Raw genomic sequence first — 16,900 nt, forward strand, 5'->3', positions numbered from 1 at the left:
ATCGTTTATCTAATCAAAGCCATTATCTCTCCAAATAAGATTGAAAAACATCCTTGTGTGTAGGAAGATAGTCACGTAGGTTCCTGAACGTTGCCATTTTAAAGATATCCGTGTACATAAATATAAACAAGTGCAAAGAGTCAACCATTACATTCAATGTCGTACATTTTGGTGCAGTATAACATGTAAGGGAGTTAAAACTCAGTTAAGTGTTTGAAGTTATTTTTGTCCAATAGGATTGCAGTATTTCAAATATACCATGACACATTCACCATAGTAAATCGGCTTTAAAATCCCAAACTTTCATCAGTTAGTAGATATCGACTGTTTAACAAGACCCCTATTCGCATTTTTGAAGAGCAGGCGAAAGTGGTAAGAGGCGTGACTTTTTTACGCACTACAATACAATATGAACATTATTACATTTGCACTAATATGAAATAAGGCAAAGCCTCTGAACGGGAGGGTAGTTAAAAAAGTTTCTTTCATTTTTCTGTTCTAAAGGTGTCATTCGTTATTTCATGTACCGCTTCCGTTTTCACTCGGAGCACTCGACGATAATTAATCCGAAAAGTTGAGATTTGTTCCATTATCGGAATACCCCGCCTATTATCTTTGAGTTACATTGTAAATGGCGGCGACCAACTAGAACTGACACTGAAACTTTCTTTGATTGGTATAGAATTCTTTATATTTTTTTAAAAAAAAAATTTAAATTATTTCATTTTCTTTTGTCTATAACCGGGCAAGCAAAAGGCTTTGACTTCCCCGTATTACACAATGAACACTCTTTACCTTTACTGTTTACCTTGCTCTTCTTACACAACTAATACTATTTACTTAGTACTCCTTACACAATGAACACTATTTGTGAACTACTGACCTAATGAACACTTTTTACTTCGTACATCTAGCACAATGATCACTATTTACTTTACACTATCATCAACAACTATGTACTACTCACGCAATGAACACTATCAAATATGCTCGATGAACACTTTTGACTAAGCACTTCTTACACAATGAACACTTTTGACTAAGCACTACTTACACAATGAACACTTTTGACTAAGCACTACTTACACAATAAACACTTTTGACTAAGAACTACTTACACAATGAGCACTTTTGACTAAGCACTACTTACACAATGAACACTTTTGACTAAGAACTACTTACACAATGAACACTTTTGACTAAGAACTACTTACACAATGAGCACTTTTGACTAAGCACTTCTCACACAATAAACACTTTTGACTAAGCACTACTTACACAATGAACACTTTTGACTAAGAACTACTTACACAATGAGCACTTTTGACTAAGCACTACTTACACAATGAACACTTTTGACTAAGCACTTCTTACAAAATGAACACTTTTGACTAAGCACTTCTTACACAATGAACACTTTTGACTAAGCACTTCTTACACAATGAACACTTTTGACTAAGCACTTCTTAAACAATGAACACTTTTGACTAAGCACTTCTTACACAATGAACACTATTACCTTAGTACTTCTAACACAATAAAACAATTAACTTTTAAATACTAACACAATGAGCACTGTTAACTTTACACTACTTACATAGTTTATAGTTTTTAACTTTCTACTATTTACAAGCACTACTAACATAATTAATTATATTTATTTTGCATTACCAACCTAATATATACTATTTAAAGGCACATTATTCCTCGGAAATCTATATATTGCTAACTAACTTATGTACACAGAGTAAATATTAATTACTAGTTATACATTACTTACTGGCAATACTTACACAGTGTACATTCCTTACTAGTTATACTTTACAGTAGCAATATCCGCACAGGAACGTTACTCACTGAGAAATATCAATGGTTTATTTTCTAAAGAATAAAATGTCCACCTTTTTTTCTCCATTCAGACTATAATCCTTCGAAGTTCACTAGGGATCATTACTTGACAGACTTTGACAGTCACATAATTAAGCTGTTTGCAACCTAGAGTTCTTTTCTAGTCTTAAATATCGTTTGCATGAACAGTAAAAAAGAGAAACATCCCTTTTTACAATCCCCCACCCTGTGATCTCTCCGTAGTGTAGCCGGTGCGCGGAGTGTGCCATTTTCATCGGTAATCTCATCAGTGAAACATGAAATGTGTTGTAGACCTTTCTACGTTGTGTACAAGCCTTTAAGAGTCTAATGAATTAGACTAACATGCATCCTTGCTCTGTGCTTTGATATATCAGGACTATCTATACAAAATTTAAATAATAAGATTGTTTACAAAATTTGATTTATGCACTTTTAAAGACGTTTTCGGTAGTTTAATCACTATGTGTGGCTCAACGGTTTAGATTTACCACAATTACTATATATAATTAAAATAATTTATAATAACATATGCCTCGGAACGAGGTGCCTCGCCCGTTCGTGCCTGAAATAATGCACGGAAGGGCACTCCACCATTAAAGCTGGAACGTCGCCGAATGACCTATACTGTGTCGGTGCGACGTAAAACAAAAAAAAAAATCCAAGTTACCTTATCCGTGGCCATTCATGCCAGTGTTGCAGAGTCTACCCCTCGCTTTCGTAGAAATTCCTCGATATGAGACTCCATCGTGTATACCGCTTATTTCATACTAAGGGAAGTAACTATGTGTGTTATCCATTTTTGAACAAGGAAATGGCGTAATTTATACTATGGGAGATAACTATTTCTATAAGGTGTAACTGTTTTGATTGGCTTAAAAATATGTACGAAAAACTTAAATAGAATATGTACACAAAACTAAAAAAAAAAGTTTCAAAAACAAAAAAGATAAAAAATGTGCGAAAAACAAAAAAAAAAGTTTCAAAAACAAAAATAAGAAAAAATGTGCAAAAACAACAAAGAAAAGTTTCAAAAAAAAAATGTGCCAAAAACAAACAAAAAAGTTCCAAAAAAAAAAAAAAAAAAATATAAAATGTTCGAAAAACAAAAAAAAAAGTTTCAAAAACAAAAAAAAAATAATAAAAAAATTGCAAATGTCACTTTTATGCCACCGTATTTTATGATAAGATGTTGTTGTTTTTGTTTCCTTACTTTAAAGTATCTAATTTACTTATGAATCAATAAGGAACGATCTACTAAAAAGTTTATTTTTATACAAATTGATTTCAAGACATAAAATGCCAACTTCGTATGTAGTTCGCTTTCTAAAATCACCAATCTCATCCTGAAAAACAAGTACATAAACAGGTTAATTATTTTGTGATAGAGAAATTCATAGTCACTGTTTAATTGATTAGTTGGTTTGTTTGATTTTAAATCACATCAACATTGTTACCTCATTTGCACCTTTGTGCATTATTTCAGGCACGGTCAGGCACATAAGTAGATTCAGAGACATAACATAAGCTAGCAAGACAGCTTTCTCACATGAATGAATCCAAAATCACTTCAAACCCAATTTGTAAGAGGAGAGTGGTTTAAAATCGTTGACGAATACAACTCGTTCATTGTTGTGCCCACTAATCGCTGTTTAAGGTATTTATTAAAAGTTGCATGTCTTAAGATGAGCTTAAATGTTTTAAGAACATATAACTTGAGAAAATTGTACTTATATTTTAAGAAAAGTAAAACAATTTAGGATTAAAGTAATAATTTACATGTTATTTGTTATTTGCGCTAAATGACTTATTTTCCTATTTTTATCACCATATTTTTACTGCTTGACTTACGCAGTAAGGTCTATATTCTATCTGACCTTTTTTGGTATTTTCCGTAAATTTCAAGTGTTATTTTCAAGGTGTGAATTACTTTCCTTGTTCACTTGACAGTATTTTACTTTTTAATACATTTCAAAAATGTTCATGAAATTAGCTTGAACCTGGAGGCATGCTGCTTAAAAGTAGATAAAATATTATAACAAATATTCATAAACCAGAATGTCGTTCAAAATTACACAGCCCCAGACAAAAGTTGGTCACACCGGAGCCACCCAACAAGGCCTTACACACAATCACAGTAAGAAACACTCCAAGAATGTAATCTTTAAAATATCTTCTCATTGCAAATACTTTTTTTTTCAAGGATAGGGTGACGTTGAGCAACCTGATAAATGACATAATAAGTATTGTTCTTTAATTGACTACATTTTACTTTAATTTACCAACACTGTTATTACATTTGAAAAGACCAGGGAAAGCATGTCCTGTGTTTAAAGGGACTCCAGTGATGATTTTTGACATGACGTGACTGGCAATAATTTTTCGAGATTAATGATTCTTTTGATGTCGGTATAGAAGAAACATATGTGCAAAGTTTCAGATCATTCGCTCATTACGTTTTTCTAGAGTGATTATTATAATTGTGTAAAATGACCATAAAATTAATTAAAAAACCGTTGCAACTCATTTCTCTAAAATCGGACTATATAGCTAAGCATAGCACAAAAGTACGATTTTCATTTTATTTTGAGGATAGTTCTAAAATATATTTTGCATATTTGTCTGTTTTAAGTGTCCAAGCTGATATACATTACAAATTCAAATTTTATGTTTTCTGGTTTTTGGACCTCGGTGGAATTCCTCCTCAACTCACTTGTGGAGATCATAGAGAACAAAACAAAAATACAATAACATGTACGATACAATACGTACCAATAATCGGAAGTCCTTGGTCACCTACAATAAATTATATCATTCATAAGTAAAAGTAATCCGCGTTGCCTTTACTTTGTTATGTTCGGAAAAAAATTGTCCTTCTGTCCGTCAGTATGACCTAAGTACGAACATAATGAATTTTGAAAATACGAATTTAAATTTAAAAGTGTACTTTTAACAAATTAATAGCTTCTTTTACTTATTTTCAGGCTCGTAAATATATATTGATACATGTATTTAAGAAATGAAAAAAAGTACTGTAATATTCTAAAAGGAATTACATATACTAAAAACATAATCAGACGTACAAACATATATTGCTTTTATTTACGGCTGAAATACCTTTTAATAATAGGTTTGTATAGAAATAAGTTTGCTGATACAACATAATAGTTACGCGCAAACAGGGTTTTATATAATAAAACAAAATAGATTCTGAACTATGGGGAATTATTTTATAAGGATAACGAATCTTAAAGAATCGGTAAATATCGTCATATTACGGATAATATCGTTCTGCATCCGGGGGGAGATTTGTCACGAGAGCGCATGTGTACTATTATGACGTCATTATCTAAAACGATGGCCCCTAACTTAAGGCTCATCCTCAAAATGTAATAATTACCAGGACTTGTACGATACAGAAAGGTGACGAAATGTTTGCCGGCTGTTAACGACTTTATGATACAAATATTTCCTAAAACGATATTCAGTAAACTTACCTTGACAGTGAACATTGCTGAATTTAAGATCGTCTACATCAATAGAACCTTGAAATGACCGCCGTCTGTCTACAGAAAGGACAATATTATAATCATTTGGTATAAGATCACGGGAAATAGTAATATCAGCTTTAACCCATTGTCCATTTGTGTTATCCATTGCCTTAAACATCTCTGTGCTTGTGTGTAGGCATGAATCCTGGAAAGAGACATAGTGTCATTTGAAAATTTACTAAATAAGTATGACACAAATAGCTAAGCATTGATCGTTTAGATAAATTGTGAAACATGCAATGTATTTTTCTAATTTAACATTTTATCTCTTAAACGACATATTATGTCTATTATTTATTTCATATATGTATGCTAATAAGTTACAATATGAAAATGCAGTCATTTCCAACGGATGACTTACATACATCCATTACATCAATCCGGATTTATAGCTTGAGTCGATTGTGTACATTTAACGTGATAATAATTCAAAAAAGAACAAACTCATTTCGTGTGTTGTATTTAGGCGTTTTCGTGTTATAAAGACATTGCACTTGATCCCAAGTTTCGTGAATTGTTTGAGCTATTTTGGGCCTTGACCTCTGTTTCATCATTTCACACGAGTAATAGAAAGTTCAAGAGTGGTTCAAAAAAGACAATACGTTTCTTTGCCGCTAATCTAAAATGAATGTGTTTAAACTAGTATAGATTGGAATTGTAAACAGACAGGGTTAATTGTGGTCCATGTTTGTGCTTTTCAATGGGCATACTTAGTTATGGTCACTAGCCGTTTTCCATGGAGAGTTGGTAGCTAGTCAAGAAGGCATCAAGGAACTTTTCTATAACAATTATGACAGGTCGGATGTCCTCCTACATGTATGTATAATTGTTGCACACATACGACCTCACCCTCTTTCAATAAAAGCTGGAGAGTTGTATTTCAGCTAAAGATAACAAAAGAATTATACCTGAAGATACATCAACAAAGCTCCAGAACCATTAAAGGATATCCGGTGCCAAAATTCAAAACAAAATGGTTTGATTGGCTGGTAAATTGGCTGACGTCAGATTAGCGCTTGCGTCATTTGTCCCAGGAGTGTCCGATTGTACTGTCATATATGTACCACTTTCTTGAGATAAAAATGTTCGCGCCTTTTTATTGTTGGTTTGACAGCATTTTTATGCAGTTCATTTTATTTTTATCATATCTGTATTGTGTAAACAGATTAAACAATATGATGGTTCTCATATTTGCGGTTAATTGTTACTGCCTTTATATTGTTATTACAACTGGCTTTAAGAAATGAAATAAACATTAAAAATATTGTTGCTTTTAATGTTGATATGATGTTTGTTTGTTTGTCTTGTTGAATGTCAAGTCACAACGGAAAAGCCAAAAGTCTCTGACGGGATTTAAACTCACAACAGTGAGGGGCAGGTGATTTAGATCATTGACCTTAACCACTCGGTAAAGGGCGCCCCTTTTAACTTGTGGCGTGATTTGTTGACAATTGAAATTTATATGAGCTGAACGTCTTGTTGCTTAAGTAATAACATATTGATTCCACTATTTTCACATTGGTCATAGCTTTTGCAGAAGTGGTGGGCCCATCGCAGCGGCGGTGGAGTATTCGTCGCAGAATAAAATGTGGATAAAATATGGCCTTTGCTGTTGTCGGTAAGTTGATGACTGAATTTTACTTTATGTTTTACTGGAAACTCATAGTGAGACTGGATCCCACATATGTACTCTTCCAACTTATTACAAACGCACAGTGTAATTCATTGCCATTTATGCAAACACTTCTGTACCGTTGGACGAGGAGATGTCATATTAGCCAAATGTTGGTTAAATTACCACAAATGTGTGCAAAAAAACGACCACTAAATACACTGGCATCGCATTGTATGAATGAAACTTGCACACACAAAAAACATATATTGGAACATTTGGAAATTGTTATTGAATAGAGACAAAAATGATTACAACGCAGATGGCGGTGGATTCGATTGCAACGCAGTGCAGTGGGCCCGATATCATTCATGTCAATTTTAAGAGTCCAACATAGCATATAACGCACATTTCAATCGAGTACAACTATTTTCTAATTTGATTTTAGAAAAAAGTGTTTATTTGTGCGTTATATGTTTTGCGCACCGAAGCTGTGATAAACCCACCGATTTTGCGAAAGCTATGGCCAGTGTGATTTTTGTAACTAAGTATACATTTATAATAATTATTTTATATGATTAATTTTCATGCAGAGATGTACTTACTAGTTCCCAGGGAATGATCTTCAAGTCGCCCATGCTCTTCTCGCCATGAAATATAAGATCCGGTATCGTCCCATTTACATAAAGCACGATCTTCAAAAGTACATATCTCTGAACACCCTTAAATATGTAGAACAAACTAGTAAGGAAAAATCTAAAAAAGTGGGATATCTTTTGAAAGCAATGAAAATAAACAGAAAAAGTTCTTGTTTTTTTGTGTTTTTTTTTTCATGAGAAAAAAAATGGATAATATACTAATTATACATTTTGCTATTTTTAGGTCTCACTCGAAAAACATTTCCCTAAAGCAAACACCAGACTGCGTGATGTCATGTAAACTTCTCTACCAATCCCAAAAAGTGACTATGTCACGCTATGCTACTGTATTTTCAGTGGAACTAGTTTCATAGCACTGGGTAAATGGAATCATTGTACATAACATGTATTGCGATTCTTTATAATTCAGTGCGTATGGATTATTCTAAACACAAGTACCTGTTATTTACTAACACATTATCATAATTGTGTAGGGCAAGTTTATTGGTCAGTCATATTTATTACGCATACATACAATTCGATGTAGTGTTTATTATTTACTTATGAATGAAATATTGAGAAATATTGAAATAAAAATGCATATTTCAATTTTCCGTATTTTCATTGAAAAAAAAATCACTGCAGTGAAACATATTTTCCGTATTTCGCTGGTGTCTTGTCGGACTTATTTCTTCTAAATTCAGTCAAAACACAAAGTTTAGGGGAAGTCTTTCAAATTATCAGAAAAAAGAAAAATGTAGATAATAAACATAACATTCAAGGTTTTCTACAAATACAGGATTTATATTCATATTCACTTGATGAAAATAAATCTTGTATTTATAGAAAAAACTTTAATATCCTCTATTAAATTTATTGTGAAAGCAAGCACCTGGTCCCGACTTGTTCGATCAGGATCACGACAAAATCTAAAAACTCAAATATTCTGTTTATCTTCTTAGATTAAATATTTAATATTATCTTGATAAAACAAAACTTGAAATAGTTTACAGTTTAAAGTCAGTTTTACTGAATTTGCCGCGCATGACGTCACATACTTTTACGAATATGTCACATTTTTAAAATGTTGTATGATTGTGCAGATATTCATGTGATTTCTCGAAATCTAGCACATTTCACTGATTGCGGAGGGTATTTCTGACGCTATTAACACTTACATTAAGTTACAAATCAATATTGTGTATGTTTCCCTGAATAAAACGATACGATATTATTTTCATCATTCTTTTAATCCGCATTTAGATATAGTCATGCTTCTGTGAAAATTAAATTTTAATTAGTAAATTCACCGAGAAGTTAATACATGTAATTTCACTACATGTAATAAATCAATATCATAATGTGATAAAAACTCTCCTTTATCCAATCAAAATATGGTCGTTGCATCAGAAAAAAATTCACACACAAAAATATATTTGAGCCGCTCCATGACAAAACCAACATAATGGGTTTGCAACCAGCATGGATCCAGACCAACCTGCGCATCCGCGCAGTCTGATCATGATTCATGCTGTTTGCTATCGTTTTCTCTACTTGTTATAGAGTTTGTAAGCGAAACCCATTATGTTGGTTTTGTCGTGACGCGGCTCAATTATCATTTATTCAGGACTACATCTCATACTCACATGCGATGTCAACATGGAAATACTTCTCCATCTGTTCCAATGTACAAATATACGTTCCCGCTGCCCCTATATCTGCATGCGTCAACTTGTACGTGGAATAATGCCCTAAAATTAGAAAACCCACAAGTTTGTTGGCTATTGATAGGATAATTGTATTGACATATTTATTTTTAAATATGATTCAAAATGTTTACGCGATCTGATTGGACGTCCAGTTTGGCTCGTCCAAGCAGCATAATTATCCAACAAGTTAAAAAAATACCGTGAAACAGAAAAAAAGGATATTGATATTCGTTGGACTTGAATTAGGTAGGCTGTGGAATTCTAGTTCGTTTTATTGATGTTAATGAATGATGCAGCCGGAATGCGCCTTAATCGCCGAAACGACGATTTACCGTGTGCAAATGAACATTATAATAGGCTTTCCACATTTCTATAACTAAAATTTTAATTGATAGTGGAAAAATTTATTATTTATTTATAATTTTATAGGTGGTTTTGTATTTGGTATCTTATAGTAAGCCTTAGAGTGTTGAATAATTTCTTTTCATCTCTTCGGGGTTTTAGCAGGGGTCCAGGGGCAAGGGTGGGTGTCCAAACACTTATACTGCCACCTGTGAATATATATGCATATATATGCATAAAAATCTTAATGGTTATTATAAGGTCATAACTACAAAAGTAGATAAACATACGAATGTAAAAATTATTATTATTATTATTAGCATGAAGCTGGTAGCATCCTCTAGATTTACGCCATTGGAATGATGTCCTGTAACTATTAGTACTGTCAGAAAGACTGCAGTTCAAATTCAATGGATCAGCCAACGGTATTTTGATAAATTCCTCTCTGGGACCCACTATGGTTTGTTTTGCTGAAATGAGAGAAATGTAAACTCTTTTTCAGGTTATGTAATAGGCCGTTTACAACTCCGACCAAAATATAATGATTAATGCTACTGAAACATAACAAATTTTATATCAATATGTGTGCAAAAACGTTTAAACAATTATTGAAGATTCTGTATGTTGTACCTAAGGTTGTTACCACATTTAAGTGAAATTTTATATATGTATAAAATTATGATTCTTAAACAATTTTCAAACATCGAAGAATATGTAAAAAATGTATTGCAATATTCCACTGTCTGAGGACTATGTTTATGTGTTTTTGTTGTTGTTGTTGTTGTTTTTGTTGTTGTTGTTTTTTACATTTTGGTAATGATGTGGTGTTTTTAGTGTTTGTTTTGTTTGTTTGTTGTTTTTTTTTTCTTGTAATTGAACATCATTATTATAAGAAGTAGTAGTAGCATCAATATAATAATAATGTTTTGCGTTTTTAGTTTGTACTTATACCAGCAAACTTACACTGTTTAGTTTCACACAACTTTCCGTCGTACCCAGATGGACACTCGCACACAAACTGGGATTTATGTGAGAAACATGATCCACGTACGCAAGGACTATGTATGCAAGGATCCATTGCTAAAAAATAGAAACAAAAAGTGAACATTTTTTAAAGAGAACAATTTTTTTTTTTTTTTTTTTTTTCGCTTTTGTTTTTTGTTTGTTTTCTTTTCATATTATCATTAATATTATTATTATTATTATTTGCGCCATTGCATGTTGTATACTTAGTCAAAATTCATTTTACAAAAATAGGTGTCATTAAATACTTACAATTATGTAAAAACTCGTTAAAATACAGTTAGGAAATTTGGATTGTATTACATTCCAGCCCCAATGGAACTTAATTTATATGTTCTAACCCCTTAAACACGAACGCTACAATTACATAAACACATAGGCAGAATGAAATCTGTGAACGATTTTAGGATATAATAATATAAACATTTAAAGCGAAAGAAATAGGCAACGATAACCAAACTTCGATATTAGACATTAATCGCGAAGCCGTTCTTCCTTATGAGTTGTTGATTTTTAAAGAAAAGGAATGATCAATATAAGATTTAATTTTCATATATATATATAAGTTTTTACATCTGGTCATTTGCTGATAAGGTTAAAACAACTTGGTAAATTACCATCCTGGCATCTTTCGCCAACGAAACCAATAGGGCACTGACAGGACATTTTACCAATTCCATTCACACAGGTACCGCCATTGAAACATGGAGTGTTGAACCGTGAGCATTCATTGACGTCTGGTAATAATGTATGACATGTCAACAAAATAAACGTAACACACATAATATTTGAGCCGCGTCACGACAAAACCAACTTAATGCGTTTGCGACCAGCATGGATCCAGACCAGCCTGCGCATCCGCGCAGTCTGATCAGGATCCATGCTGTCCGCTTACCATCTATATTACAAGTAGAGCAACTGATAGCGAACAGCATGGATCCTGATCAGACTGCGCGGATGCTGAGCTAAGTTTCAGCCCATCCCATCCTTTTCACTACTTTATTAAGAATTCTCTCTATATTTATCATTTTTCTAAGGCTGTGTAATAAAATCAAAGATATAATTAAAAATTCTTATGAAATAGAAAAAAAAGTACACGATTTTTGTTTGTTTTGTCTTTATTTGTACCTTGACATATTTTAAATCGGATATCTACCTATCCCAAAAATCAAATTAATTCCAAGAATTCGCTTCCAGAAGTGAGATATACGCACTCGCGCATGGATATATAATTATTTTTATGCAGTCGCATCTTCTCGGCCCATTCGGATAAGGTTATTACATGAATAATAGCCGAGTTGTTTCGGTTGTAACGTTAACATTTTGACGTCATTGATGACAGTTACTTCAAAGCATTATGGTTAAATCAAACTTTGATAAATTATCCAATCAGATTTGTTTTAAATATAATGAAAATATTTTTTTTTTTCATTTGAGTTTTAATTTAAAAAAAGACTACCTCTCTGGCATAACTCTCCCGTAAATCCTGGTCTACACTGACACAAGAAGGTTCCGACACCATCGATACAACTTCCGCCGTTCTGACATGGCTCTGAGATACACTCATTGTCATCTATATAATGATCAAAAGGTGTTTAAATACAGAAAGTTAATGTTTACTGTTAACATGGTTAACACTGAACGACAATCTCCTCCGTGGTCAGAGATAGGTCGAGAGGGCTCGGTTGTCGAGTGGTTAATGTAGCTCACTTGCCCTCTCACTGCCATGAATCCGAATCCCAATTGTTTTATTGTTTTTTCTTTCGAGGAAGATTTCAGGTAGCAATCTAAAATTCGATGGTGGCTGATTATTTTTACGCAATGTCGTATTTTCGCTCCGCGGGGGCGCCATAGGAAAACATGAAAAATACGACAATCAAATCAGCCCCACCATAGAAATTCGATATTTATTGTTACACTTCATAAATCGTGACATGAAATTTTCCACGTAAGACGTCATCAGTAAATGAATGTCGGGTTGGACTTTACTTTACATACAACAACAATCAAAGCACAGAAAGGCGCTGAATTTGTTTTGGGTCTCAGAAAGTAAAAGAAATGTGCAGGTGTGAGATTATAATGTATAGTGCCACAATGCTTTCCAGCGTGTTTAATTTTAGTAAATTGACTATAAGACTTATTGCAACACTGATTATGCAAAATCCAATGTTTATTTGACTTAAACAATTTGAAAAAAAAAAATGAGTTCGCCTTTACTGGGATTTGAACTCAAGAACTTTCATAGAGGCGAGGCGCGAAAAACCTTTAGCCACGGTGTGAATTTATATGTGAACGGCCTGAAGAAAACCATATTATTTCTAAAAATTTAGGGCTTGTAACGACTATAAAACTGTTGTTTAACACAGATGTAATAATCCTGGAGCTTACTATAAGCATGTATATATTTATAAAGAATCAAAAGGGATTGCAAGTTCTGTGGTATTTTCTGATCTTTGCAATCTTAATCGTACTGTATATCTGTATGCATTTTCCTGTATAAGTTTATATTTTTTTTATGTACTATAATTCATTTTGAAGGCACCAGAGTTTGATACATACGGAACTCCGCATAACTAGTAGATGCATCGAAAAATCAAAATTTATGTTTCATTTTTTTTACGACAGTCACACTTTATCCTTGCATATCATGGCTACTTCCTTAACAAAGACACTTAAAAAAAAATTAAAAAAAATTTCCTCGACTTGGATTTGAACCTCCAGACCTCTCACTCCTGAAGCGAGCCGCGTTACCCCTGCCCGCACCACGGAGAAGTTATACAAAATAATGTCTTGAATAACATCAGGTCATTCTAGATTTTAGAACTTCCATTGCATTTCGGGTTTCTTATCCTTATTAATTTCGAGGTATTTTGTTTCAGGATAAAACCGGTTGTTTAAAATTGAAGTAAATAATTTAGCGAAAATCTTCTCGCACAAACAGTCCGACATGTAGAATTCTATATATATTTTCCACTACTTTCGCGTTTGTGTAAGTTTCGGTAATCAACATCGCTAAAAATAGTATTTTTTTTTCATTGAAATTTAAAATCATAATTCATGCCGCGCGTAATTTGTGATTGTGCATTTATTGACAATTCTATTAGCCAACGCTATTTTTAAACTTTGAATGCGTTGTTATTTGTTAAATATTTGTAACAAAATAAAAATATTTCTTTCTTTTAAATCGCTAGTTTTAAGCTGTTTTGAGAACTACTTGTTGTTAGGTTTGTTGTGAACTTCTGTGTCAGAGGTTGAATGTCCGCTTTGTATTTACTTAATTTCGATCAGAAAATACAATAAAAACAATATTAGAAATCTTCGACCATTCGGGAATTATTTTGCTTGAAAATTAATTCACCTGTCTTTGGCCATCTTTACGCAGTGATCTCCCCTGAATTTTTCGTTGTTAGTGTACATATAAAGGGAAGTAACCGCTTCAAGAAAGTGGACTACTTTCGGCGTTTGCAATTAACAACATTAGACTCTGAAATTTCGCTACCATTATTTGTTTGGTCTGACGACCCAAACAAATAAAAACTATTATGTATATAAGGGAAGTAGCCAAACTTTGAAATGGCTTATTAGCATTGCTTAATCCGATTCGGTTGAATGCATTTTAATATAGAAAAAAAAACATGTTTCACAATTCATACTTAGCATTCACACATGAATTAAAATGACTTTAATGAATTAAATCTTATTGGTCATATTCAATGGTAAAAGAACATGAAAGTAACTGTAAATGTTCAAGAACATATATTATCAAATATGAGTAATTACTTCTCACCTATTTCACAATTTTTTCCAAAGTACCCTTTAGGACATTCACAATGATATTGTGTTGTGTGCGAGTGGTAGCAGATACCTCTAACGCATGGGTTTGAACTGCATGCATTTATCGCTGAAATGTAAAGTCAAATAATAGTTTTTTACCCCTTATTTTCCTGTTGTCGTCCGTGAATAGTGTCCCTTTATCTTGAGTTCAACCTGCAAGCTTACATAAACATGATAATCTTGATTTGTTTTTTGTTATTTCGTGTAGGTGGGAGTGGCAAATGTGCCCACTACCTTTGTGCGAATGAAAAACCAAGCCGCTTTTCTACTTTCTGCCCGGCTTCATTGAACTCGTCCCATGCATTTTCTTGACATGAAAATACCCTTTACTGTAATATTTTGCCATTTTTAGGTAGATAAAAAGTCATTTTTTGATGAACTTGTATGATTTTATTATTTTTATTGGTTTTGAATTCATAGAATTACAGGGCTAAAATGCTCCGTTAGTGAACCTTGTCCTTTCAAATGAGTAAAAAAACAAAAATGTTTACTGTACCCAAAGCGATATGTCCTGACGGCCAAATATATGTTTAAAGATGAGAAAATACCTAAATATCTTAAAAATAGCGGTTAAATATTTTGTAACCCCGTTATGAACACACAGCTAAATTTAACTGTAATGCATACTGTCGAAAAATTATCCCATTCATTTCCAAAAGAAAAATCCAAATTCTTTTTTAATAAAGAAAAAGTAATAGATAAATTCCTTCAAAATTAACTTTAAAAGTAAATAGATAAAAGATACTCCGTCGAAGTTAAACTTATAAATACTTGATTAATACACAAAATATTTAAAAAAAATATTATAAACATATCAATTGGGCAACTACAAAGTTAAAGAACTATCTAATTAGAATGACAAAAAACTATTCTTTACATTTTATTTTAGAATGGCCAATGAGATTGCCAAATTTCATTTGTAATTTTAAAATGACCAATGAAAATTCTTCTTATATTCATTTCTTCGCTGTAAATTTCTACAGGAAGTCAAAGTGAAATCAGTTGTTTTACGACAATGCAATGGAACAGGTCTTTCACCCATTAAATACGCATGATACAGTGCCCCTTTAGATAGAGAAGTGTTTTATTGCGTGTGTGTGTGGGGGGGGGGGTCAAATTCTTTTATAAATGTGAAGGAAACCAATATCTGAAAGATTGAATATGATAGAATTGTGAAAGATTTTCATCTTCTCATATGAATATTTTTGGAACACCCCCGCAAAAAGCAGTCAGGGGAAGTAGTATATGGTATGTGGAAAAGCATCTATATGTATTATTTCGGGCAACAAATCAACCAATGCTATTTGCTTTACAGATATTTTTGTTAATTTAAAGGCACATTAAATAAATATGCCTACAAATGAATAAATATCAACTTTAAAAAGGACAAAAATAAGTTTTATAACGTTCAAATACTAGTTTTAGAGCACGTATATATGCTTGTTCCCTGAAGAAAGTAGCCTTAAAAGTTAAATGAGTTGTCATACAATTAGAAAAATGTAAACGAAGAAGTATTTTGACCCCCATACAAAAAATAAATCATATATAACTGCACAAAATGAAGAAAAAAAACGCAACTGGTCCTAAATTTGGCCAAAGTGTGCCTTCCTGGAAAGTATTCAAAGGTAAACCAAAAAATAAAAAGCTTTGGAGAATTAAAAGTAAAAGCATTCCAATGACATAATAGGTCTTTAAGACAATATTTGAAAAGGAAATTTCTTTTTTAAAAAAATCTTAATTTTTGATCTTTAAAATTTTTGTCTTACAGGAACAACCATTTAGCTTTCATTTAGATAGTTTTAAGAAAAAACACACCTGATATTCTGTTTTTACCTTTTGTGTTTCCCATTTAGTTGTTGGTGTTGGCTGCTTTTTGTGCTGTTTTGGGGTTTTTGCGTTAAAATATATGCCGTATTCGTACTAAATAAATAAGAATGTAGTTATTACTACGCTTTATCCTTAACCTTCTTGGACCGAGGATAATTAGGTTAACTTAAAGGAACTCCACTGATGTCCAAAAGCTTAAAAACATAACATAAGAATTTCATATATAGATCAGCTGGGGCACTTTAAACCGAAATATATGCAAAAAATGATTAAGAAGTATACGCATGAATAAATTGAAAATCGTATTTAAGAATTATGATATTCTTGATCCGTTTTGTGAGAAAATGTGTGAAAGGCGTTCCAGCGCTTTTCAATTTTAAATCATTTTTTCTGGAAAAACGTAGCGAGCGAATGATCTGAAATTTTGCACATAAGTTATTGGTCTAGACATTAATCTTGAAAAAAAAATAAAAAATTTCTTTCAGTCCTTTTATATAA

General features: G+C 32.4%; 1 protein-coding gene across 1 annotated transcript; it reads right to left on the bottom strand.

The window, feature by feature from the left end:
- Positions 1-3,119: 3,119 nt before the first annotated feature.
- LOC132752923 (sushi, nidogen and EGF-like domain-containing protein 1) lies at positions 3,120-14,649 on the bottom strand. The gene is made up of 11 exons (XM_060743334.1): positions 14,529-14,649; positions 12,201-12,314; positions 11,359-11,478; positions 10,682-10,798; positions 10,009-10,188; positions 9,314-9,418; positions 7,635-7,751; positions 6,326-6,487; positions 5,364-5,562; positions 4,639-4,662; positions 3,120-3,212 (listed from the first exon to the last, which is right to left on the bottom strand). The coding sequence occupies exons 3-8, from the start codon at positions 11,405-11,407 to the stop codon at positions 6,381-6,383; spliced, it is 675 nt and encodes a 224-aa protein (XP_060599317.1). The 5' UTR covers positions 11,408-11,478; positions 12,201-12,314; positions 14,529-14,649; the 3' UTR covers positions 3,120-3,212; positions 4,639-4,662; positions 5,364-5,562; positions 6,326-6,380.
- Positions 14,650-16,900: the final 2,251 nt, after the last annotated feature.

This window comes from Ruditapes philippinarum, unplaced genomic scaffold (genome assembly GCF_026571515.1).
Source record: "Ruditapes philippinarum isolate M1 unplaced genomic scaffold, ASM2657151v2 ctg5780_1_1_1_1, whole genome shotgun sequence".
NCBI classification, from domain to species: domain Eukaryota; kingdom Metazoa; phylum Mollusca; class Bivalvia; order Venerida; family Veneridae; genus Ruditapes; species Ruditapes philippinarum.